Below are 26,661 nucleotides of genomic sequence, written 5' to 3' on the forward strand. Positions count from 1 at the left end.
TACTGTTTTATAATTAAATTAATTAATCATTCAAATATATTGCCTTATCATATGTACAATATCTTTTTACTTAAGCATATTTTTAAGGATGTAGTCAGCAGTATTAACTAATTTAAGAAACATTATTGAATACAAATATATATGTGGATAAATAAATGGTAAGGGAGCAAGGGTAGGGAAATCAGATAGGAGGCCGTTACAATTATCTAGGTGATGGGCTATTGAAAAAGGGTAGTGTTAAAAGGGGGAGAACTTGTGGATTACATATACTTAATGTAGCATTACTAATGGATTGGATGTGAAGAAGGAAGGTGAAAATTCAGGAAAGACTCCCAGTTATTGATGATAGACACTGAATGGTACCATTGACTGATATGGGAAAAACTGATGGAAGAAAAACTTTTAGGGAGAAATCAGAGTTCTGTTTTTGATTTGTTGATTTGTGATTCCTATTAGGTTTCAAGGTGAAGTTGTTAAATAAGCATTTGGGTATTTCAGATGGATGCCCAGAGGAGGGGTTAGGGCTGGAGATAAAATTTGGGTTCTTCCTACGATACACATGGTATTTAAAGTCATAGGACTACACAGCCTTCCCTGGTGAAACAGTGTTGTCGGAGCCTGAGCCCCATGGCTCCTTAAAGACCAATGGTGAAAAAAACAAGTGGGGAGGTTGGAAGGGAGACTGGCAAGAGAAGCCGATGGGGCATCCAAGAAGCCAAGGAACAGAGTGTTTAGAGCCTATGAATAATTAATTGGGAAATTTAATAAAGAAATACTAGTACTAATTCTAACTCTACTTAAACTTTTTCTCTAACAGATAGTTCTGCTCCAGAGACAACAAGTATGAATACTGCAGACAGCGGTGTGAATTGCCTATGTGCTATATGTGGGGATAGAGCGACAGGAAAGCACTATGGGGCATCGAGCTGTGATGGGTGCAAGGGCTTCTTCAGACGCAGCATTCGCAAGAGTCACGTTTATTCTTGCAGGTAACTTCAAATGCTCTTTTTAGGAACCTTATCTTTAGGGGTGTTTCAAAATGGCATGCAAAAAGTAAAAGAAAGCAATTCAGAGCTTTCATATTTCTCTAACTCTATAAATAAAAACTGTAAGTTGCAGCATATATTCACTCAGGTAGTTCTTTTTTTAGGAAATATTTTAAACTTATAAAAATATATATAAAAATTAGAATACCTACCCCCAGCTCTAGTGGACACTTCTTCTGTCACTTTGTGTTTCTCTCGTCTCCCAGGTAACCACTGTCTGGAATATGGGTTTATCGTATTCTCGTGTTTCTTTATTGTTTTATCATGTATGTATACACCACTAAACATTTTTAAACCCGCATTTAAATTGTATCATAATGTATGTGTTTTTCTGCAGCTTGACTTTATTTTTGCATCATAACATCCTGGCTCTTTTGAAACAAAATTATAAAAGTGCAGATGGTACTTTGTTTGGTAGTTTGTTGATGTTAATGAATTAAAGTTGATTTTTAAGTCCAATTTTTACAATGTATTTCTTAGCACACATGCCTTGCCATTTAAATTTGTTTTGCCTGAAACTTACTAATTATATTGTTTGTCATACCTTTAGTTGACTATTTTTAAATAGTACCTAGTCAACACCATAGCACAATTTAGGTTTAGATACCACACCTTGATTTTTCAGTGTGATAGTTCTTGAATATATATTATATTCAGGCTAAAAAAAGGACTGTAAGAAAAATTCCTGAACAGAAAAAAAAAAAGCCCTGTATTTCCACTATCAATGGAAAGTATTTGTAGGATTATTAATTATACTACAAGTTGGATATTTTAGAACAAGTTGGGCATATGGGAAGAATTTAACTCTTTCACCACATGGTGCCATTTGATTTCCAGTGTTGTGAAAAAGTTTATATATATTCCACAAAAATATAATTAATGTTCTCTAATAATTTTTCCATGAGAGTTTGAGGTAGGTTTTAAAAAATAAAAAGCACCCACTTGAAAACCTTCTTAGTAAACAAAAAGAGAATTTAGACTGATCTATTTTTTACATACACCAAAACTGTACAGGTAAAAGTTCAATTTCCTTCATCAAAAACATTTTCTCTATAATTGCATTAAATGTTATATGTTCCTGAAAAATTAACAACTAAAGTAAGTGAAAATAATATGTGAAAAACCACTTTTTTGACTTATGTGTTCATTAAAAGTAAAATACATCTATGTGAAATATGGTGATTCAAACAATTAAATAACAAATTTAAGAAAACAGAAAATGGTAGCAGAATTCCCATCCTTCCTGTAGGGGAAGCGTGGGAAAGGAGTGTTCCCACAGTAATTTTGGAAGTTTAAGTAATATTCCAACATGTACAGTTATACCTTTCCGTCATGGATAATCCTGCCAACCTAGCCTTCTTCACATATTTTAGGCAACCTCTATGATTTCCCATTTAGGGATTTTATGTAATTGTATTTGATGCAAAGTTTGGTGACATAAAGGTTTTTGCTCAGCTTAGATACTGCTGATCTCAAATATATTATTTCCTTAGATTTACAAATTCCATTTCCATTATAACCATTTCATTATACTGAAATTGGGCTTTCCTTCCCAAATCACTTTAAATTGATGCTTTAATTCACACATTATGCTTTTTATTATGGCTATTTGTAAACATGTATGTGTATTCTGTTAGATTGTAGAGTTGTAGAATGAAGAGACAGATAATATTTATCTGTTTAATTCCTACTCCAGGATCTAATACCCAGTAGGTGCTTAATATATATTTGTTCAAATTTTTATTGATTTCACATTAATTCGATGGTTGTGGTTATTGGTGATCTTGTTGTGGTTATTGGTGATCTGGTTTGCTCTCCTGAGTCATGCATTCCCAAATGAACAATGTTTTTGTCCTCACCATGAAACATAACTTTTTTCTAGTTTAATTGATTTATAGTAAGCTTTATTTCTTATTCAATTTTAAGTGGCCATCCATAGGTTTTAGAAAAAAATGTATTTTTTATAGGTCACAGAATATAATCCTTCCTTTTCATCATTAATAATCAATTACAAATAATGAGGGATACATCAATGCATATGGGTAATTTTATGACAATTCTGTTTTTTTTGGTATAGAGTTGTGTAACTATTGCTACAATCAATTTGGAACATTTTAATCACACTTCCCCCTTTAGTCGTCACTCCCCATTCCCCAAAGTGCCCACCACCAAGATGAGGCAGCCGCTAATATACTTTATGTTTTATTTATTTGCTTATTCTGGGACTTCCTATAAATGAGATCATATAATGTTTGGTCTTCTGTGCCTGGCTTCTTTCACTTAGCATAATGCTTTCGACAGTCATCCATGTCGTCGAATGTATTAGTACATCATTTCTCTTTTTTTATTGCCAAATAATATTCCATTATATGGCTGTAACACATTTTAGTTAACCATTGATCAGTTGATGGACATTCAGGTTGTTACCACTTCTTGGCTATTATAAATAATGCTGTATGCACATTTGTGTACAAGTTTTTATGTGGACACATGTTTTCATTTCTCTTGGGTATCATCCCAGGAGTGAAATTGCTAGAGCATATGACAATGTCATGTTTAACTTTTTAAGAAACTGCCAGATTTTCTTCCAGAGCACCTGTTAACCATTTTATAGTCCAACCAGGAATGTATAAGTGTTTCTATTTCTCCGCATATTGGACAATGCTTGCTCTTGTCTGATTTGATTATAGCCATCATAGTCAGTATGAAGGGGTATCTTTTGTGCAGAGACTAAACCCTTACTGCTGTTATCAACTGCCTCTTGATGTGTAATTTGGCATTTGAAGTAAACTTCATTAGAATATGAGGTTCATTTAAAATTAATGGGAGAATTTTTAAAGGAGGAAACCATGGGAGGAAGTCTTATTATGTTCTTCCTCATACCCAAATCATTCAACAATGAAAATTCAAGTTTTTGTACAAATTTTCTAAAATTTTAGCTTTGGCTTTAATGACTCATGATAGAAATGATCATTACCTACTAGATAAAAACGAGATAGTCCTGTTCATTTTTCTTTTATGATACAGAACTACAGGGGAGGTGGGATTTCTAGTCCCACATATGTACTGATCATGAGGTCCTATAGAAGGATCATGGTCAATTGTTCTTACACATTCTTTCTATTAAGCAAAATTCCATATTTATCTAAAGTCTGTTTTTTTGGCTTCTTTGTATTACCAATTTTTTTGCATACTAATATATCTTTGTTTGATATTATAGGTTCAGTCGTCAATGTGTTGTTGACAAGGACAAAAGGAATCAATGTAGATATTGTCGGTTAAGGAAGTGTTTTAGAGCCGGAATGAAAAAAGAAGGTAATTATGATAATAACAATGATGATTAACATTATTGATAAAAGTAATACACGTATATTCTTAATTAATCACAATAACCTTTTCATATGCATCATATGATTTTCCTCATATTATATAAAGGCTTAGGATTCCTTGAGTTTAAAAATACAGCCCAAAGTCACACAGGTAGCGAGAGAGGAGCCAGTCTAGATCTCGTGACTGTCTAATTTCAAAAATCATTCTCCATACCACTGTGTTGTCCTTGGCAATATAATTACTGTCTAAATAACATTTCAATGTCCAATTTGAAAATAAGTGGGCAACTACTTTAATAAGTTTTATAAATTATAAATTTATTTTAAAACTCACATCTCTTCATTGTCAATGACATTTGAATATCTTTATTCATTTCATAGACATTAACTGAGCGTCTACTTTTCATTCATTCATTATTCATTCAACAAATATTTATTGAACACTATTACTTTCTAAACACTGTTCTAGGTTCTGGGGTTTCAGCAGTTAATAAAATAGGCAAAATAATTTCCCCTCTCATAGACCTTTTATGTTCTTTGGGGATACAAAGACACTAAACTAGGTACTCTATTTTAGTGTGCAGTAATTTCAGTTTGTACATAGTAACGACTCACTTATACTATCTTGCATTCTAAATAAGGTTAATTTAGAAACAGATTTTTGGATGCATTCTGAATGTTCGGCAGGGAATAGCAACTGTAAGATTTCATGCCTATCAGTTTTATCACATGCATATGCCTATAAAGAAATGTTTGTTGCAAACTAGTTCACGAACTATAAAAAAATAAAATGAAATCAAATCATTACATTACAGAAGTGTAAAATTTATCAAAGAAACTTATTTTGAACATAGCTTTTTTTTCCTTTGCCCTCAAGATTTTCAAAGAGACAGAAGTACTTTTAATTTTGATCAGGTTGTTAGTTCCAAAGAAGAAGGCAAAAAATAAACTTCATAAAACTACAAAAATAAAAATTATCAATTAAAAACATTTTCTCACTTCAAAATGACATTTTTAATCTCATGAGGGCTTTATGTGGCAGGGCTTAATAAGGAACTTTGATGATCATCATTTCATCCATCTACTTGAATTCCAGCTTGACCTCTAAAAAAGTTTGGGCAAATCCCAATCCTATTTTTCCTTTATGAGTTTTTAAATTTATGAAATAAAATTATTTCAAAAAATAGTGAAATTATATCCTCAAGTAGTCAAGAAAGAGTGCATTAATTTTTCCTAAATAGATTAGAAAGTAATTTCTGGGTTTCAAAATCGATATCCCTCTCTCGTTGATTATATAGCATTGTATCAGGATTAATTAAATGGAAACCTAGGTAAACATGGTTTTATGTCAGACATAATAGCAATGAGAAAGATAACAAATTTTCCCAATATACTTTAGCATTTTTCTAAAGATTTATAATGTAAATGAAATTTGTAAGAGTCAACATCTTAATTTTTTATATCCGCATTTGCATTTCCACAAGTCAGTTTAGGTTGAAAAATCAATAACAATTTCTGTAAAAAGAAGTGTGAGCTACCAGTAAATATGATTTTAATATAAAATATTGATGATTCACTCCAATTTAAAAACTATTCATTTTTTTTTTTTTTAACCAGCAAAATGCCAAATATTTTCTCTTACTATTTAATGGAGTCAATAGCAAATAGCAAATTTTGGGCTTCTGTTACTAAATTTTGGCATAGAAAATTAGTAGATTGTTTTAATGAGAGAATAATTGCAGAAAAAAAATTCTGTTGATTTGTGCCTTATCTTTCCAGAAAATAGGGCAGAACACTAATAATAGTAGGGACTATGAGTCTTGCTTTCTTTCTCTTTAGGAAATGGAAGATAATTTTACTTTCTGAGTTTTGAAATCCAATTTCAATGTTTGATTTTGTTGACTTTTTAAAATGACAAGTGTACAACTAAATACACCTCACCCATTCTTCCTAATTTTTAAAAATCTAGTTTTCAGTAACAGCTTTTAGAAAATATATTATTCAATCTTTTCTTTCTGAAATAAGAAAGGAGACCTAGTTCTCTCTTACTCGCATTTATATAATACTTAAAAATGTCTTCATCTTTCCAAAATACTGGTGTTCAAACTTCCATCTTCTTGGGTGACACCCTTACCTACTTCACCTTTTGCTTTATTAATGTTGGTAAACTGTCCAGAGGACAGTGTTTCATAGGAGATCATGAGATTGAAACCTTAAAATCATCCTCTGTGAAATCAATGTACTTTCCATTTTTGCTAGACTTTTATAGGGAAAAAGAAAATGGAAGTTTTAAATTTCTGTGACTCAAATCTTCTGACTGAATATGCTCTTATCTTTGACCCAGTCAAAATCACAGGCTAAACCTTTTCCTGTAGTTATCTTGCGGTTTTATTAACTTTGAGAAAGAAAATGATCCTATTAAAAATACAGTGCAGTTGAACTAGCTGACCCCACGGTTTCTCACAGGTATGTCATCCCCAACTCCTAAACAGCAATAAATTATCAGCTCTAGTGGCAAGTTTTGCTCTTCCTATATTTCCACGTGGTGCAGTATGAACCATTTCTTTGATCAGACCCTCATCCACACCCATCCCTGTCTTTGCGAGGGATAACTTCCTTATATTCTCACTCTTTGTTTGAACCTTAAGCTGTAGAAACATTTCCCAAACAGAAATGATTTTAAAAGATTGTTTTACTCCTCTAGCTGTGCAAAATGAACGCGATAGAATAAGCACCAGAAGAAGTGCATTTGATGGCAGCAATATCCCTTCCATTAACACGTTGGCACAGGCTGAAGCTCTGTCTCGCCAGGTACCTGCACACCAGCGACCAATCCTGTTTAATAGAGTAAAATGTTTATTTGGACGTAATGCCAAGATATTCTAAGTTCTTCCAAATTGTGCTTGTCAGTAAAATCAATTACATCTACACAAATTCAAGAGCTTTTTTTTAAAGTTATTAATGGGACCGCTGACATGAATTTTGACGTTTCCTGGACATGACCCTATTTTTTTTGTAAATTGGGAAAATGAAATATGTTTTGGACTAATATTGTGAAAAAGTGTTCTCTTACAAGGTTGAATGAAAAATACCTACTGCATAGCACAATGCTCTGGGGGCAATGTTTTATTTTATTGATTGAACCTGTAAAAATCAGTTAGCAAAACTTTTGGGAATTTGATGGAGACCTGTCATCTGTACTTCCTTTGTTGAAAATGACTTCTGGGCTCAAGAAGTCACCTTGGCATCCTGTTTGGGAAACAGTTATTTATGGGAAAAAAAAAAAACAGAATTCATAAAACACAGGAGAAAGAGGGCTTTATTATTTTGAATTTCTAGAATGAAAATATTAGTCCTAAGCTTTAAAAAGAGCTATTGGTTATATACCTGAAAATAGATCACTGAAGAAGCCAATAAAGAAATCCTTGAAGACAGTTTATTTTAGCATTACCCTTATTAGAAATGCTAGTGATTTTTTTTCTATTTTAAAGCATGTTATGAAATAGCTTAATCAGCTCCTATATGAGTCAGCGTGACTACTTTCGTTTTTGATAACACAGGGTGATATGATGAGGTTAACATCACATTTATCATCATCATTACTTGATGGTCCTGTAAAACATTTATAGAATGACTTACAGGGGAGCTATGAGGGAATATACACATACACCTAAGCACATGCACGCATGTTCAAGAGAAAAATGTATAAGACCTTTTAGACAGGGCTTTTCTCAGCTGAAAGACATTTTAACACCACTTATATTTTTATACAGTCGAAATTATATACAGTTTTAGGGCGGGCCACGGTGACTCAGCAGGCAAGAATGCTTGCCTGCCATGCTGGAGGACCTGGGTTCGATTCCCGGTGCCTGCTTGTGTAAAAAAAAAAAAATGCAAAAAAAAAATTATATCCAGTTTTAAACATTCCTCTTTACGTGCTAAGCTGCACAGCACTGCTCAATCAGTGGTTGGTTTTAAAATGTTATTTGGATGAACTTCCATTTAATAAAGCAACATAAGTAGTTCTACTTCTTGTCCAATGTTTTTCTTGCCTATTTGGTAAACTTTATTCGTTGGAAGCATTTTCTTCATAAACTTCAACAGATTAAAAATGGGGCTTCCTTAATGGCAAACCTTTTTTTTTTCCAATTGAAAATAAAAACAGAGCATAGCTGAGTTGGATATTTCATATCTCTTCATGTGGCCATTTAGAATTAATGAAACTCTTTTAAAAATTGTGGTAACTTATATAAAGATTTGGCCGGTAAAGTAAGATACAGTTCCCAGACCACTGTGTTATGCATTAAGTATTTTTTATTTAACTTGAAAAGTGATAGGTATTTTATTCTCAACTTAAAAATGTTTAGTATTTTCAGGATGCTATGATAGTCCTACTTCAGGGGCGGTGACTTATTAAAGTAATAGCAAAAAGAGGTATTTTGGGCATGTCTTATTTTAAATGATAAATTAATATAACATTCTTCTTAATGCTAGATCCCTGTCTCAAGCCCTGGGGCAAGCACTGACATAAATGTTAAGAAAATTGCAAGTATTGCTGATGTCTGTGAATCTATGAGACAGCAACTCTTAGTGTTGGTGGAATGGGCTAAATATATCCCTGCTTTCTCTGAGTTACCACTGGATGATCAGGTATTATTTAAAAAGAAATAATGAATACTTTTAAATCACTTTGCTAAGTTTTCGTGTTCTGTTAATTATATTGGTAGTAGATTTAGCATATTTGACAAAGGTTAAATTATCCTAAGAGGTTGCTCCGTCCATTTCACCTGCTTCTATCAAGATGTGTAAGTAACTGCCTGACTTCTGATTTTGAAGCTAGCAAACTTGTAGGTTGGAGAATAGTTGGAGAAGACATGGTTCTACCTCTTGGAGGTGAAAAAGCTTCTGTGAGGGAGAAGGACAGACGGCAAGTTATTGTCATTGAGGGACAAATTATTAGAAGAGAAAATGTTTGGGAGGCAAATGTTACTCTATATTGTTTCTTGGTGTTTACAGAAGACACCATATAAAATTCCTCAGGAATATCAAGTCTGTCTAAATATCTTAGACAGAAACCACACAGGATGTGTTGGGGTCTTTGTGGGTGATTTATGCAATTAATGTGCAAAATTTTTCTTACCTATTGTCAATTTTCTTCTAGCATTTGCTGTATAAACATTATACATCTGTCAACAGAGCCTATTGAACATGCTCTGGCATCTACAGGGAAATAGAATTCAGATTTAATGATCTTTTCCTCATATACATATTTTCATACTTTGTCACGTGAGCATAAAGACATTCTTAATTAATGGTTAGGAAGTTTGATGCCCTAATTAGTCTATGAAGATAAGATTATTAGTTTCAGACTCTTAACACTCTTCTCACTAAGAAGTGTATGATTTTTTTATAGATGAAAGTACTTTGAAAGCCTCCAGTTCTCCCACACAGGAAAACTATGTGCTCACCCAATGTCTATTTTTACTCCTCTGACCTGTGCTCCTTATCATCCATACACAAAAACAATGGAATAATCAAAGGGGAATGAATGATTGTTTAAAAATCAAAGAAGGGGGAAATATTTGCATGGACAAAATAAATGAAGATAGAAAGTTAGCAATTACATTTTTAACAGTGCATTTCACCTGGTGACAGAGGGAAATAAAGTACTGTGAAATCTGAAATCATTCTTAAAATGTTTTGTAACTGCCTTCCTGGTATGAGTCACAGTTATTGACATATCATAAAGATAGCTTGGCTCAGGAGGTTATGCCACAGTGAATAATGCTAAATTGCTAAAAGCTACTCGTCTCACCCCAAGCAATATAAGTAGAGTTATATTATTTATCAGTTTTATATTTTTATTATCACTGTTATTTAGAAGTTGCTGACTTGTGTTTGAAGAAAAAGATTTTTAAAATGGGAAATTATAATCCTGTAACCAGTCAAAATAGTTTTCATTTACTAACTGACATTTTAATATCAACTGCATAACATTTATAGCCAAGAATTAGTGCAGGTCCATTATAGGTAAGGCCCCGGGGAAAGCAGCTCTCAGCTGCATTATAAGTTATATTATTGTATTAAATCCTCTCAGGAGTTCTGGGGCATTAGTGTTATCGTTTCCATTTTGAGTTTAAGAGACTGAGGGAGTTCTATATCAAGTTTAATTCATTCAATAAATTCATCAAACAAATATTTATTAGATGCCTACTATTCAGTTTTAGGCAGCGTGGCTATTTCTTAGTAAAAACTCAGATTGTATCACTAGTCCTCATAAAGTTTGCATTCTATGTAGGGGAGACAATAAAAAGATACAAAACATGAGTAAGTTAATCTAGATGGGGGCGAGCTGTATACCATACTATAAAAAGGAGGAGCAGAATGAGTTGTTGGAGGGGTCTGGGAGTGGAGTGATGAGAGATACTTTACACTGGGAATCAGAGAAGATTTTCACTGAGACTTGAATGACAAGGGTCAAACAAGCCGAGCATTCCAGGTACAGGAAAAACACGTTCAAAGACTGAGGAATGAACAGTGTCTCTGGAGAAAAATAAACAAGGGAATGTGGCAAGATGAGGTGGGGGAGGGGCACGAGGCAGTCAGTTCATTCCCTCCCCGAGGCCAAGGTTAAGGAATTCGGGTTTTAGTCTAAGGACAATAAGAAAGCAGTGAAGAGTTTTCAGCAGAGGGGTGGTACTAACTGATTTCTGTTTTACAAATGACACCCTGGGAGCTTTGTTTAGAAGAATTTAGGGTGGAAGAACCAGAAAGAAAGCAGGGAGACCTTATGGCTATTAGGATTGTTTTGCGGTAACCCAGGTGAATGATGAGGCCTTGGACTGGCCTGGCAGTGATGGAGATGGATAGTAGGGGATCGATTTGATAAATTTTGTGGGGAAACTGCCACTTGATTTGCTATAGAATTCGATGAGAGGGATGAAGAAAAAAGGGAAGACGTGCTTTTGCAGTGAGCAATCACTTTGGAACATGGTACCATTTTTTTTTTTTTGGCAAGCACCAAGTCCAGGAATTGAACCGAGGTCTCCCATGTGGGGGGAAGGATTCTATCACTGAGCTACCCTTGCCCCTTCCTGAATGGTGGCACCTTTTATTAAGATGATAAGGAGAAACATTACATTGGGAATGTGTTGAATTTTAAATGCTTTCATTACTTCCTAGTGGTGATCTACTCTAGGGAACCGAGTCTATGAATGAAGTTCCATTGAGAGTCTGGTGCAAAGAGTTAAGAATTCCAGACTTAGAAAGTGGCAGGTCCCCAATCTCCATGAGAAAGCAAGCTCATTCTCTTTCTACTACATCACAAGTCTTTTTACTCTCGTTTATTCAGTTTATTATGTGCAGGAGATTGTGTCCTACATACATTTTCTCATATAATCCTCATGACTACACGTGGACATTATCACTCCCTTCATTTTACAGATGAACAACGCAACTCTAACATACTTAGTTAACTTACCCAAGGTTAAACAGCTAGTAAGTAGCCAAGCTGGGATTTGCACTGTGATCTGTTTGATGCTGGCCTGTTTGAATTCAGAACATGATTTTTCTGCTTTGTTTGCTGCCATTCTGGTCGACTTATTAGATAGTTTTGAAATTAGAAAAATGAAACTCTATGGACATGGTAAGATAGAAAACCAGAAGGTTTTACGATGGCAAGTATTTATGAATACTGTTATTTGCTAAACCAACAAAAGTCCCAGGCATACTGAAAACTGTAAGTTAATCAGACATATTGTACCATTTTTTAGTCACTATTTTTCATAATTACTTATAAACCTTGGAATTTTTCATTAAGGTGGCACTGTTGAGAGCTCACGCAGGGGAACACTTATTGCTTGGAGCTACAAAGAGATCCATGGTGTATAAAGATATTTTGCTTTTGGGTAAGTTTTTCTTTATTTAAAAAGAAATTGTACATATTTCATCCATACAGTAATACACAGGATCTTTTCTGTATGTACCAAGCATTTGCAGAGACCGTCAAATGGTGTTCTCACTTCACAGATTAGATTTAATTGATTGTGCCCTCACTTGGGCCATAGTTTTCCTTGTTTTAATTGCAGGGGAGTTCAAAGTACATTGAGATGATCAGGGTGTGCTAAGATTAAGAAATAAAAGAAGATATTTTGCTTAATAAACAGTATTGAAGTATATTCACATTCAGTCAGAACAAATAATTAGTGACTTCTGTGACCATCCTGTGATGCATGGAGTCTCTGAATTGTTTTTCACATCCTCAGCATCTGCTTAATAATTGCAATATACTACTTATACACTTTAAAGGAGCATGTTTATCTGCTATGATCCCCTTGCTCATGATATGCTCTATAATCCCAAATTAAAAAATAATAAATTTTGTTGGCAATGTTTACAAAACCCTGGTACTTAAGTACGAGTAGCTTTAGAGGCAACAGTAAAGATGGCACGTGGAATGCAAGGGATTAGATGCGAAGAGAAAGCCTTGTATTCCTTAAATTGCTCCCATTCCTTCACCTTATGCACCTCAGACACTAGATCTCCTAGTGAGAGAGCTGAAGTTCTCTCTAATGTTTATTCGCCAGCTCCCTCCAGCCTTCGTGAAATGATACCTAGATTATTCTATTTTTGCAAATAGTTGTTTTGCTCCCAAATATAAACATATTTAAAGTAATGTAACAGTGACTAATGTTTATTGAGAACTTGCTGTATAAGATGCACACTACCTAATTTTCACAATAACACTATGGTATATATAGGTACTATTATTTTCAACCCTTTTTGCTTGTGAAGAGATGGAGGCAGAGAGAATTTGCCTAAGGTCACAAAGCTAGTAAGGATGGAGCCCGGATTTTAAAACACATAATGTGGCTGCAGAGAGTAAGTTCTTAAATTCTATTATATACTTCTCTTACAGGTCTGAATTTCTAGTAAACACCTACCTTACTGTTCTCATTATAGATCTGAATACAATATACCTAGAAAAAAATGTTTCACTATGTAGTTCTGAATTGCTTTACCCTGAATAATTAGGTAAGCTAACTTTTCACGAGAAAGAGCAAGGTTACATTTTATGAGTACTTGTGTGTGTGCTGTTAGCCCAAAGATTGTCTTTGCCTTTGGTGAAAGAATTCAGAATATTCCACTTTTCATAAAGTCAGAAAATGACAATTTAGCTTGTTTTACTAAAATAAACAGTCATCATATTCTAACCAGAGATTTCCTAAATTATAACAGTCTTTAGGAGTTGGATGGTTCAGGTCTCTATCCAATTTCTGAATTTCCTTGAATTCTGCTGTAAAAGTGCTCAACCCACCACTCCTTAAACCTAGGAAGAAGGAATTTACTAGTTAATGAGGCAATATAAGAGAATAAGCATGGCAATTTTTCAAAATCAGCTTCATTTAGTTAGGCTCATTAAAATTGTGTCTCAAAAATATTACCCCTACATCACCAGAGATCACGGTGATGCTGTTTGTAATGCGCTGTAAACAAGAAAGAGCCTCTAGGTTTTGTATTACGTCCATCAATGAGAATGCTACTTGCAAGATTAATAGACGTAATAGATGACGGACATAGCGGAAAGCTAATCATTACAGTTTGCTTCACCCTTGTCAATTATTAGCTTGTTGTTGGTCTGTACTTTCATGTTATCACCTGTGACTCAGGCTGTTAAAATGCATGTGATCACATTATCAATGTTATTGATCTTTTAAGTCATCTTGTGAAGTTTTTCTAACATAACTAACTTAACACTGTGGAGAGGACTATTATTACTGTAACTTCAAGGGAAGACCATATTAGACATCGGTTTGCAAAAACTGAAACAATATCTGACAATTTTTGGGTGGCGGTGGTGACTTTTTATCCCCCCCTAGGAAACAACTACATTATTCACCGCAACAGCTGTGAAGTAGAGATCAGCCGCGTGGCCAATCGCATTCTGGATGAGCTAGTCAGACCATTTCAAGAAATTCAGATCGATGACAACGAATATGCTTGCTTGAAAGCAATTGTATTCTTTGATCCAGGTTTGTTTTCAAAGTGCCTTTAAAAAAATAATTGCCGTGGAAATTAAACTCCTTTTTAATTAGAACATTTGTTCTCACACTCTAGGTAGAGTAATAAATCTTTGGTTCGCGCATTTTATTTCTTCATTAGATGCAAAGGGGCTCAGTGACCCAGGGAAAATTAAGAACATGCGGTTCCAAGTTCAGATCGGGTTGGAGGACTACATCAACGACCGGCAGTACGACTCCCGGGGGAGGTTCGGGGAGCTGCTTCTGCTCCTACCCACCCTGCAGAGCATTACCTGGCAAATGATAGAGCAAATACAGTTTGTTAAACTATTTGGGATGGTTAAAATCGACAGTCTCCTTCAGGAAATGCTACTGGGTGGTGAGTACATTTAAACATTTCTATTGTATTTATTAGCATGGCACTGAGTACTTTAAAACCAGTTTGACCCATTTGTTTTTTGTCCATTTTTATTTCATCTTTTAAACATGCTGGTTGTTCCTGCCTTTTATTTTATTTTCCGTGACACAATGAATACAATTTTTATATTAAAGTCTGTAAAAGTGTTGGATGGGGACAAAAAGTGCTTGAATCATAATCAAATCCTCATGCTTGCCAGCTTCCACCATCTTTGTTCCACAAAACCCGTTACCTAATTTTCAGGTCCTTCCAAATGTGATAGATAGAAATTTATTGGCTGTTTTTAGGACTCCTTGAAGTATATTCTCTTTATATTGTGCCTCGACTCCTTTAAAATCTCAAAGATACTGGAAATGCAACACAACCTAAAAAAATGTAGAGTAAATATCTTAAAAATTAACTTTTCTCTTGAAATAATTAGTTGATGACAAACAATGAGGGGGAAAATGAGATTTATTGCTGCAATAAATGTCAGGAATAAGTTATGAAATCATTTATTTTGTGCTCCAGTCTAGATTAAATTTCCTTGTAAAATCACTTTATTTATTTTTAGTTCTCTGGTGTGTAATGTGTTCCTAATGATATCTTGCTGAAATAAAGTTGTTCATGCTATTAGGTTGATCCCAAATACTATAAACTTGAGGTAAGTGATTCTTGGAATTGCCTTAACAACGGCAGCAAATCTAATGATTCCAGGAAACAGCACACAAGGTCCATTATTAATATACAATATAGTATGATACAACATTAATCTAGCCAATGTACAGTGAAGGCTGACATTGTCTTTAAAATGGTAGTGGTTCTATTAATTTATTTTTGAATTTCCAAAAAGCACTTTGCAAAAATAGCAGTATTTAAGCTGTCAGTCACTGCATTTATTCCAAGGTAAACTCTCTATTTCTGATTAAATATCACTAATGAAAGCATCTTTGTATCATTTGCAGGTGCTTCCAATGATGCCAGCCATCTCCATCATCCAATGCACCCACATTTGTCTCAAGATCCATTAACTGGACAGACTATCCTTATAAGTTCAATGTCGTCACTGGTTCATACAGACCAGATCTGTAAGTATTTGGACTACTTTTCAACCCTAATATTTCTTAAACTTAATTACTTGTGAAAGTGAAATTTTGGGAAAAATCTATTAGTACCCAGAAATTGCAAAATTGGGTACAACTTCCGTTCTAGGACTCAGCCATTTGATATCAGCACATCACTTCTCCCTAGGCCTGAGTTTGCTTCCTAGAATGGAGATGTGAGTCCCTACATCTTTCTACTTCATAGGTTTTGGGAGCGGAAAAGAATGTACAGGTAGTTCTCACTTTGCAGGGTAGTGTGTGAGCATAAAAATGACCCTGCAAAGCTCAAACCAAAGCAATCTTGACAATCAATAGGATAATTATGATTATTCACAACCCTTAAAAATGTTTACCAAAACATCAAAATTTCTCTTAACTATAGGTTATAATCATATAGGGAAAGTGAAAAAAATAATAGTAATCCTAATATCTATATGCTACAGCACAATTTAAAACGTTAGAAATATTGAGAATTAATGCGTTTTATAATGTTTAAGAAGAGTAGTTTGATCAATGCTTACTTTCTTCTTGTCTGATAACTTACAGGACAAGCAAGCATCTTTCCATGGCTTGATGAAATGCACCCCTTTAGGTGTTTGGGTCAGCTTCCAACATTTTAACCTTTGCACTTTTAGTATCATGAAATATCTTTGAGAATTCCTTTAATGTGATGTTTTTTGCCAGTTTTACTTCCTCTGGGATTTGTTCATCCTTTTTGTCACAACCCATTTACTAATTTATGTGACAAGTTTGGCTTCACTTGTTCCTCTGGTGCATATTTAGGAACTAAAACAGCGACATGTCAACTGCTTTTTCTATAACTCCATTTATGTTGCGTTCAAATTTCACTTCCAGGTTATCACTTTCTGGTTATTCGCTGCATTTTCAGCTTTGCTGGCCAATTCTCTTTTGATTATCCATTTTTATGAAATGTCATGTGGATTTATCACTGGGAGATAAAGACGCAATACAACTACACACTTTTTGGTCAATGTGTGACATGAATAAAAGATACAAAGTGACCAATCACCGACAGACTTTGAAAAACGTTACTTGATTGGTCACTGATCCTAATGCACATCTGTCATTTAGGAACTGATTTGTAGGCGGAGTTAGCATTGAAGTTTGAACTTTATGCAATTACATTTAATATAGCATGATGACTGCAATTTGAACCTTGGTGTTGGAAGAGTGGTGCTATTTAACAAAACCATGGCAACTGAAATGTGTGCATATGAGAATTGTACAAAGTAAATAGGAGGGGCCATTAGTAGCCCTGTTATTATCTGATATTATCACTGCAAACTACATTGACTTTAATGCAACTTGTATTTTTTTAAGCTATCATTGGGAGAAAAATCTCAATAAACTTGACAAAATATCTAGAATTAATTGCTTCTGAATTTATCCTTATTCATCCCAGATTTAGCTTTGATCTATCACCTCTGAACACCAAATCTGCTATCTTAGGGATAACTTGGGTTTTTGTGCTGTAATTATTATGCATACATGTATTACCTGCTGAACTTAAAGTGCCCTGGATAACTAATTACATTTTACCCAAATGTTCAATGCAATGCAACAGCAATTTAGCAAATACCACTTGGGTGCTAGCTAGTGTTAGGAAAAGTGGAGGCCACAGCAAGCCTGCTATCACTGCTGTCCTTGAGAGACAAGCACTTACAGACCTTTGTGTCTATTGTGCCTGAAATAACATTCTTTGATTCTATGAGAGAGACAGAAATGAAACTGTTAGAAAACGATAGAAATTTTGGAAATGGTATGGGATGTTTATTCTGCAGGACCCTGGGCCACATTAAGTTGGGGCCATCCTTGAAAGTAGAAGTTACCCTGCCAAGAAAATCCATGGAATTATTTCTTTCAGACATCAGTTATTCATAAATTCCAAAGATGAAAATACCTTAATAACACATGAAGCGTGTAGACATTCACTGGCAAGAAAGTTTAACAATTCTGCTGGTGGTGGAATCCTTTCCTTCCTTAAAAGTAGTTTTCCAGTATTTTAAAAATTTATATTTGCTGATCCTAAACTTTTAAGAATCATCAAACTTTGCATGTTTTTCCTTTCAACATAATACCTGTAAGAGTCCTTTATAAAGGAGAACCTTGCTTTGTGCTCATTTGGAATAGTTTATATTCTAAGCAATACAAGACATTAAACACATATAAACAAAAACATTTACTTGGATATATGGTTATTAAGTGTATGCCTGTTTTCTTGGTGTTCTAGAACAGAGCACTGCATCCTAAATATCCACAAATATTTTTTTTAATTAAATTGATGAGTCTTTTATTGATTAAACTGCTCCTAAAAGAGCTGCCTCTAAGTAATTGCTAATCCATACTTACCCATAATAAAACATTAATGTTTTAAAGAAAACCAAGAAAAGAGACTGTTCTTGTTTTTAAACAGAATTTTTTAAAACTGAGAAAAACAATCTATAAAGTTTGCAATACCTTGCTCTGATTATTAAACATTTTCTATCAGTTCTCTTTAGTACGTGAAATAATATTAAGTGTGAGTACTAAAATATTTCAAGGTTTTAAACTTTACGGAATGTTCTCTCAGATTATTTTATAATGTGTTAAAATTTTACAACAGGAGGAAATACTGTTCTAGGCAATGAAATATTCAAACTACAATTTTTTTTTCAAATATTCAGGATTGCTCCTTGTATTGTTGGTGAAGACACAGGCAAGCTCAATTGTAATAGCATAATTTTGACCTAAGAAGGCCATTATTTTTCAGATGCATTTGACTACAACATAGATTTCAAAATTATTTAAAAGGACGTTAATCATAATTTTTTATATCATCTAGTATGTCCGGATGTGGAGTCCAGATGAAATTTTGTTTTACTTGATGCACATTCATGATTTTAAAATTTATAATGTTTGTTTTCTAAGAACTTGAAAACCCGGCATTCTATTAATTCATTTGATTAACATTTTCTGCTGTATTTGTGAAACAGATACATGCCAACAGTATTAAGAATGGAAGAATCCACCTTAAAGTAAATATTATGGTCTTTTAAACATGCCCTATTCCAGTTTAAGGATATCTGGGGAAGCCTGGTGGGTGTGACTCTCCAATAATTTATCAATGCATTATATAAATTGTTACTTTAAATATGGGCTTTCAAAGATGTTTTCAACATATAATGCTCATTGGTGTCATATAAAGTTTAATGGGATGGTCAGATTGACTGCCATGCTCACGTACAATCATTTGCTTTTCCAGCAACTCCTGAAACCCCACTCCCTTCCCCACCGCAAGGCTCTGGACAAGAACAGTACAAAATAACTGCAAACCAAGCCTCGGTCATTTCACACCAGTCTCTCCCCAAGCAGAAGCAATTGTGAGAGTGTGTTTACTTCTGAACGGCGCTGAATAAATGTGAAAAGTTGCTCACCTTGAAATATCTCAGGATAGTCCTTTCGGAAAACTCTTACCAAGGCTTCTTCATGGTGCTGTTATAAGAGGTTACCCCATTTTCCTGTTTATATGTTCATTTGTTGTTGTTGTTATTACTGTTGCTACTGTTTAAAACCTTCAGATACAACCAGTGTACATGTGCATTTGGATATGTTTATATGGTGTATTTTTCCCCACTACCCTGGCACTGTATCTTGAACCAGCTGAATCTCAACTATTTTCATTTGTTTCCTTAATATTAATTTAAATCTGTAAATAATTGGTGGAGAATGAAGTGTCCTTCTTAGACTGAAAATAGGAAATCAAAAATCCAGGGTATTTAAAATGAGCCAACTTTTTACAAATTACAAACTTGCCGATTAGACAAATAAAGCAGTTGTTATAGGCTAGGGTGTACATCTTTAAAAAGAGAATCACATATAAACATTCTGTGATCAAAAAAGCATCTCTTTGGCCCACAGTTAAATATGCCTATCTTGAGTTTGAAAAATTAAAGCTATTCCAAAGATAACCAAATGCTTTTTGAGATCTGGCTGTATTCAAGGAAGAATGATAGGATCTCAATATGTCTCAGTTAGGATACAGACTCAGCTATAGTAACCAAGGAACCCCCCAAACAGTGGCTTAAAGCGGAAAGATGTTTAGTTCTTTCCCCTGAAACGATCTTTAAGTAGCCATCCCACTAAGTAGGCTTTAACACAAGCCCATATCTAGCTCTCAGAAGTGTAGTCTTCAGGTGAAAGCCTTTGCCACCTCTACCCGTACAACTCTTGAGAAAACTGATACTGGGAGACAATGAACCATCCCCCACACATATGTTGCCTTGTTTAATTCTTACAACAACCCTGTAAGGGAGGCATTTCTCTCTCTCTTTTAAACATAAAGACACCAAAGCTTAGAGGTTTTAAGTACTTAACCAAAATTCACAAAAATAAAGTGGTTGAGCCACATTTGAGCCCAGGTCTGGTTGACAATAACAAAAATCAGTCTTTTGTGCATTGGAATAAAAAACCTGAGCTCCTCACTGCGATTTTTAAATATATGTGATTGAGTAGTGATTACTTTTAACATGATTATAAGTAACTATCACGTTACTTATGACATGTATTTGTCAGCTTTTCACAAGCACCTACTCCCCCCAAATTTTTAAACAAACTAACAGAGGAAGAAAAGATCCACTGCATAGGTTATGGTCAAAATAAAGACAAAAATAAAATCAGATCAGTGATTTAGCAGATTTTCAAAACTCCAGCAATCCAGGGATATATCGAACATTTAATTCCAGAGTGAGGAGTACAGTTCATTGGAGTTTACAGCGGGGAGCTTATTTTAAAACAATTAATGAGTGTTTTCCTCATGAAGCAGTGACCTCTCTCTCCCTTTCCTCACCATATTAGCAGCAAAAAAACTGACAAATTATCAACACAATGAAAAGAATACCACCAAGCTTTCATTTAGAGATTTAATTAAATGATTTTTTCTGGATCCTGAAAAATTTCTAAGATTTGATTTCATAAACCTAACTTATCCTGCGAATAAAAAAATGTAAATGTTAACTAACTTATTAGCTCTTAAGATGAAATTGAACTTTCAAAGTGGAAAATGACTACTTATAAGCTATCATTTATTTAATAGAATCAATAACATTCCTTCTAGATCTGGTATCCTTGTCAAACCATAAAATATTGAAACAGAGACAGAGAAAAAGAGAGAAAGTGAAAGACAGAGAGAGGCAGTAAGAGAGAAGAAAGCATTTTTTAACCCTGAATTTTAAGAAATTCACTAGTATCCATTTTATGAATGATATTTTGATGTTTATAAATTCAAATCTTTTGTAGGTTTCTGTTTGCTTTTATATGCTATTCTCTTAGAAGACATGAAAATATACCTTTTTAAGTATAAAATAAAACTCATTTTCAGTGCGTCTAATTTAACCACATAATTTACTAACTAGCTATATTGTAGAAATTACTAGTACAGATTTTGTTTTAATAACTATGGTCAGGGAGTTTATAATATTTTTGTATACCTAACTTCCAAAAGTGCTGGGCAAAAAAGGAACTGATGTTTTTAGCATCTTTTCAATATATTGGTAAGAAAAGCTATTGCTTTTATATAGTATAAAATGTTTTTCAGGTAATAAAAATGATTAATTTATTGTTAAATAATGATTCATTTTATAAATATAAAATTATTTTTATAAATTTCATTGTTGAAAATCAAAAATTACTAGATTTTTGAATGTTAAATTATAGTGAGATTAAAATTCCAAACTGTGATAACATGTTATTTCACTGAAATTTCTAAATAAAAATTGAAAAAAAAAAATAGAAGTGGGATGCCTCATTAGTGTTCAAAATGATTTCATAATTTTAGAAATACTTATAAAAGCTTTTATATGTTCATTTAATTAAATTTTTACATGTTGCTTTTTAATACTTGTCTGTAGAGGCCAGAGCAAATCTGTCTCAACATAATCGCAGCATTGGATACGTTATTGAAGAGATGATGTTCACATTGGACTTTAATTATATAATTTTGCTTTCTCTTCAGTTTTGTCAGAGGATTGAAAACTATAATGACCTAGGATGTAGAGATATGATTTGTAGAGATAAACTTTTAAATTAGATGTTTTAATTATTGGTACCCTCTGTTCATCTTAAAAGTTCATTTGTAAAATTTCTTAAATTATAAGAACCAGCATATTTTATTTTTATAGCGTTCTACCAAGTTTGGTTAGTTTATTTTTACTCTTATCAAGGATATGTGAATGTATCACCAGCTATCCTCCAACCTGCACTTCTGTTTCCCCAAGTTCTGCTGTCTAATAAAAACACCCAACTATTGCAGCTGTTTTATCTGGTATTTTTCTTTATAGTTTGAAAACAAATGTTTATATCACTGTTTTTTTTCTTTTTTGTTTTTTGCATGGGCAGGCACCAGAAATCGAACCCGGGTCTCCGGCATGGTAGGCGAGAATTCTGCCACTGCCTTTTTTTTTTTTTTTTAATTTTTTATTTGGTTTTAGACCTTGACTTTTGACTTCTTACTATGAGAGATGAGATTTTAGCACAATTTGCCTTTGTACAGACACCTTCACCACATTCTTCCAATTTCTTGATATTTATGTATTTTGTATTTACATTAGTGTTCACGCTTTAAATAATTGGAAAATATCTTTTAAAACATAAAATATCATTTTTAAAGTCCAGTGAAGAATAGAAGCAACATGCCTCTAATTTTATAGAGAAAATGAGAAGATTAAGAACGCTGCTTGCTCCAGGTCATAGAAAGACTATGACTTAGAATAAATAATACCCTAATAATAAGGCTTATTGTAACTCTATGCTTAAGTGCATTTAATAGTCATACCAACTTAGCTATTTGAACTGATACTTTTAACTAACTGCCGTTCCTTCCCTCCAAAATCTCTTTGAACTGCCCAGAGAAAGACATTTTAAAAATAAGATAAATCTGTGCTCATACTGAAACTTAAAAGTGTATTTTTCTGCAAAACGGGCAAATATTATCAGCATGACGGGTATACAGAACAGGCTGTGATCAAGCCCAGATTCAATGGAACCTGCCATGTGATGAGGCTGGTCACGTGATATAACCTGTGGCCAATGTAGCATGACAGCACGAGTGGAAAAAAGTGAGACATTATACCAGAAACACAAATGGGAGATCAAAGTGATGTAGTTCATTAAAAGCAGTGCTCACAGCATATGATACTGAAGTGTCTGAGTGATGTGGTTATATGACCTGGTGGAATTCTTTCCTGGAACCCTTTCCTCCAATCCGGAAGGAACCAGGGAGATTAGAGAAGCTGCAGCCACCAAACATCCCCGAGCCAGATACCCCCTGCCCTCTGAATGTATCCTTACAGCCTGACCCAGCAAACAGCAATTTCTAGTCAGAGGGCTCATTTTCTTCATACCTCCAAACCTTCCTTAGTGAGACTACTTCAGGGAGTAAGCAATGGAAGTGAACAAAAGTACACTCTGAAAATATCAAACAAACAAACAAACAAACAAAAAGAACACCCAAGAAGAAACACCTGATGATAATACAAGGGCATGCTGATAATTGAATTAGAATTCAAATGAGATGATGTTTAATTTTACATTGTTAAAAGGAATCATCCAATTTGATGGAATAATAGGTGTATCTTGTCCAACCCAGACCAAATATGTAAAACAAATTGACATAAATGTAATTGACAAGAATCACAATCATAGTAGGAGAGCTTAAATTTCAAATTTTAACTCCAAATATCTGACCAAAATTAGAAATAATTTTTAAAATCTAAGAATTGAATATTCTAATGATAAGTTGGCTATGTATGCATTTTGTAGGTACTAATTAAATTATAAAGAAAGAATAATTCAAGATTCTGAAGATATTTAAAAAATAATATGTTAGACTGCAAAGAATCCTCATATAATTGAAAGCAGAAGATATAAATTCTGTAGTAGTTACCATGCCATAATAAAACTCAAAAGCAATAACAAAGAACTGAAAGAGAATTGAGTTCTTGAAAACAAAAAATATATGTTAGGTAAAAATTAAATAAAAATGTAATTACATGCTATTTAAAAACATAAAAATAATAAATACACTACATCTCAAACTTAGGGATGAAGCCAAAAGAACACACATAGGAAAATTCCTAGTTGTGATAGCTTTAAATAAGAATCAAACTGAATGTTAGGACTCTACTCTTTTTACTTTTATCATGCTAATGAGTGTGTTGTGTTATCTCATTAAGGCTCTTATTTGCATTCTCCTGATGACCAATATGTTGAGCACCTTTTCATGTGCCTATTGGCTATTTATATATTTTTTATTTTGTCAAACTTCTACTTAAATATTTTGCTCATTGTTAAAATTGGGTTGCTTGTCTTCTCATTGAGTTGTAAGAGTTCTTTACATGATCTGGTCCTTTGTCAGATAAATAAATTGACAGTATCATCTCTAAGCCTGTGAATTACCTTTTCATTTTCTTATTGGTGTCCTTTAAAGAGCAGTGATTTTTAATTTTGATGAAATCCAATTCATCACTTTTTTCTCTTACCGTTCTTCCTTTTTATGCATGATTTTTTTAATAACGATGGAAAGACTAGAAATAATCACAATGCGATAGGTTATGTAAAATGGTACAACTCCTTTGAAAATAATTTGACAATTGCTTATGAAGGTTAAATATATAATTACCATATGATCTAGAAATACCACTTCTAGGTACTTACCCAAAAGAAGTGAAAATACATGTCACAAAGACTTGCACAAAGAGTTTTATTTATAATAAGTGAAAACTGGAAAAAATCAAGCGTCCAGCTGTCAGCATGTAAACAAATTGTAGTGTATTCATATACTGAGTAATTTGATACAGCAATTAAAGTAAATTAACCACTGATAAACATCACAAAATGGATTAATTTCCAACCATATGAAGAACAAAACAAATCAGACATTTATATGAAATTTTTAAATAAGTAAACTTATCTGTAGTGACAGAAAACAAATCAATGATTGCCTTGGCTTGAATTTGACTTCAAGGGGCAGGAGGAAATTTTTTGAGTGATGGAAAACCCATATATCTTAACATGGTGGTGGTTACACAGATGTATACATTTGTCGAAATTTGTCAAACTTCATATTTAAATGGAGGCATTTTCCTGTATATGAATTATTCCTTAATAAAGGTCATAAAATGAAATAAATTAATCATTATAATCAGGAAACTATAAAAAGAACAAGAAAATAAACCTGTGGAAAGCAGTAGAATATAAATATGAAAGCAAACACAAATGTAGTATCAGAAATATAAAAATTGTAATTTATAATAAATTCAGTAACTTTCTCTAAAATGACAAAAATGAATTAGTTGAAATCCTTAATTATACCACGCACGAAAAATGCAGGAAGCACAAAGAAAATTACAGGGCAATAAATCTTGATGAAGATAAATACAAAATATTCAAACAACCTATTTGCAAATTAAGATCAGTGCTATTTAAAGCTCATCCAAGTAGGCTTTATTCAAGAAATGCAAGTTGGTTTAATGTTCGAAAATCAATCAATGCAATTCATTGATTCATTTATTCATTCATTATTAATTCACTGTATGAATAGAAGGGCTGAAATCCTGTGACCATTTCAACAGATGCAGAAAAACATTCAATAAAATTTAAACCCAATAATGATTAAACAAAGTAAACAACAAACAAATGAAAAAGAAAAAGCTCTGAGTAAACTTGAAATAAAGGAAAACTTCCTTAAACTGATACAGGATATTTACAAAAACTCTACAACTAACATTATATTCATTGTTGGGATAGTAACTATTTCCTGTTAAGGTGGGTATTCTAGTTTGAAAGCTGTTGGAATACGATATACCAAAAACAAAATGGTTTTAAAAAAGGAGAATTTATTAAGTTGCAAGTTTACACTTCTAATGCTGTGAGAATATCCAAATTAAGGCAAGGCTATGAGAATGTCCAATCTAAAGCATCCAGGGAAAGACACCTTAGTTCAAGAAGGCTGATGACATTCAGGATTTTCCTCTCAGCTGGAAAGGGCACGTGGGGACGCCACCTGGCTTTCTCTCCAGGAATCTTCAACAACTTCTCACCATTCTCTTGGCTCTGTCAGTTCTGGTGGCTCTGGTGGCTTTAAGCTTTTTTCAAAATGGTTCTCTCTTAAAGGCTCCAATAAGCAATCCTACCTTGAATGGGTGGAGACACATCTCCATGGAAACCATCTAATCAAAAGTTACCACCCACAGTTGGGTGGGTCATATCTCCAAGGAAACTATAAAAAAGATCCCACTCAGCAATATTGAATGAGGATTAAAGAACATGGCTTTTCTGGGGTATGTGACAGATTCACACTGGCACAGCAGGAACAAAAAAAGAATCTTCATTTCCTTAAGTATTGTACTGGGAATCCTAACCAGTGGTATAAGTCAAGAAAAGGATATTAAATAATATACATATGAAAATGATGAACAAATAATGCCATTATTTACAAATAATTTTTGTAAAACACAGAATTTTTAAAAAATCTATAAACAAAGTAGTAGAATTTATAATAGAATTTATAAGTTTAAGTGCTGTATACAAAGGAACATAATACGTTATGGATGTTATGATGCACCTGTGAGAGCCCCTTCAGGACTGAAGGATTTAAGCCTTTTGTTGCTGGGATTACTGCCAGGTGACAGCTCAGAATTTTTGTCCTTCTAGAAACTGCCCATGACTGTAATCTGCAACTTTAGGTAACACACTTCCCTTTCACATGGGCGT

General features: G+C 33.6%; 1 protein-coding gene across 4 annotated transcripts in view; it reads left to right on the top strand.

Moving 5' to 3' along the window:
• The window catches only part of HNF4G (hepatocyte nuclear factor 4 gamma), a 128,116-nt gene extending 105,923 nt beyond the window's left edge, over positions 1-22,193 (top strand). For all 4 annotated transcript variants that reach the window (XM_077167033.1, XM_077167034.1, XM_077167035.1 and 1 more), the window contains 9 exons: positions 818-989; positions 4,267-4,361; positions 7,080-7,186; positions 8,870-9,025; positions 12,195-12,282; positions 14,254-14,406; positions 14,537-14,773; positions 15,757-15,879; positions 19,157-22,193. In XM_077167033.1, the coding sequence (XP_077023148.1) occupies positions 844-989; positions 4,267-4,361; positions 7,080-7,186; positions 8,870-9,025; positions 12,195-12,282; positions 14,254-14,406; positions 14,537-14,773; positions 15,757-15,879; positions 19,157-19,278 (1,227 nt within the window). In that variant the 5' untranslated portion in view covers positions 818-843 and the 3' untranslated portion in view covers positions 19,279-22,193. The remainder of the gene's footprint in view (positions 1-817; positions 990-4,266; positions 4,362-7,079; positions 7,187-8,869; positions 9,026-12,194; positions 12,283-14,253; positions 14,407-14,536; positions 14,774-15,756; positions 15,880-19,156) is intronic.
• Positions 22,194-26,661: the final 4,468 nt, after the last annotated feature.

This window comes from Tamandua tetradactyla, chromosome 6 (genome assembly GCF_023851605.1).
Source record: "Tamandua tetradactyla isolate mTamTet1 chromosome 6, mTamTet1.pri, whole genome shotgun sequence".
Classification (NCBI taxonomy): Eukaryota; Metazoa; Chordata; class Mammalia; order Pilosa; family Myrmecophagidae; genus Tamandua; species Tamandua tetradactyla.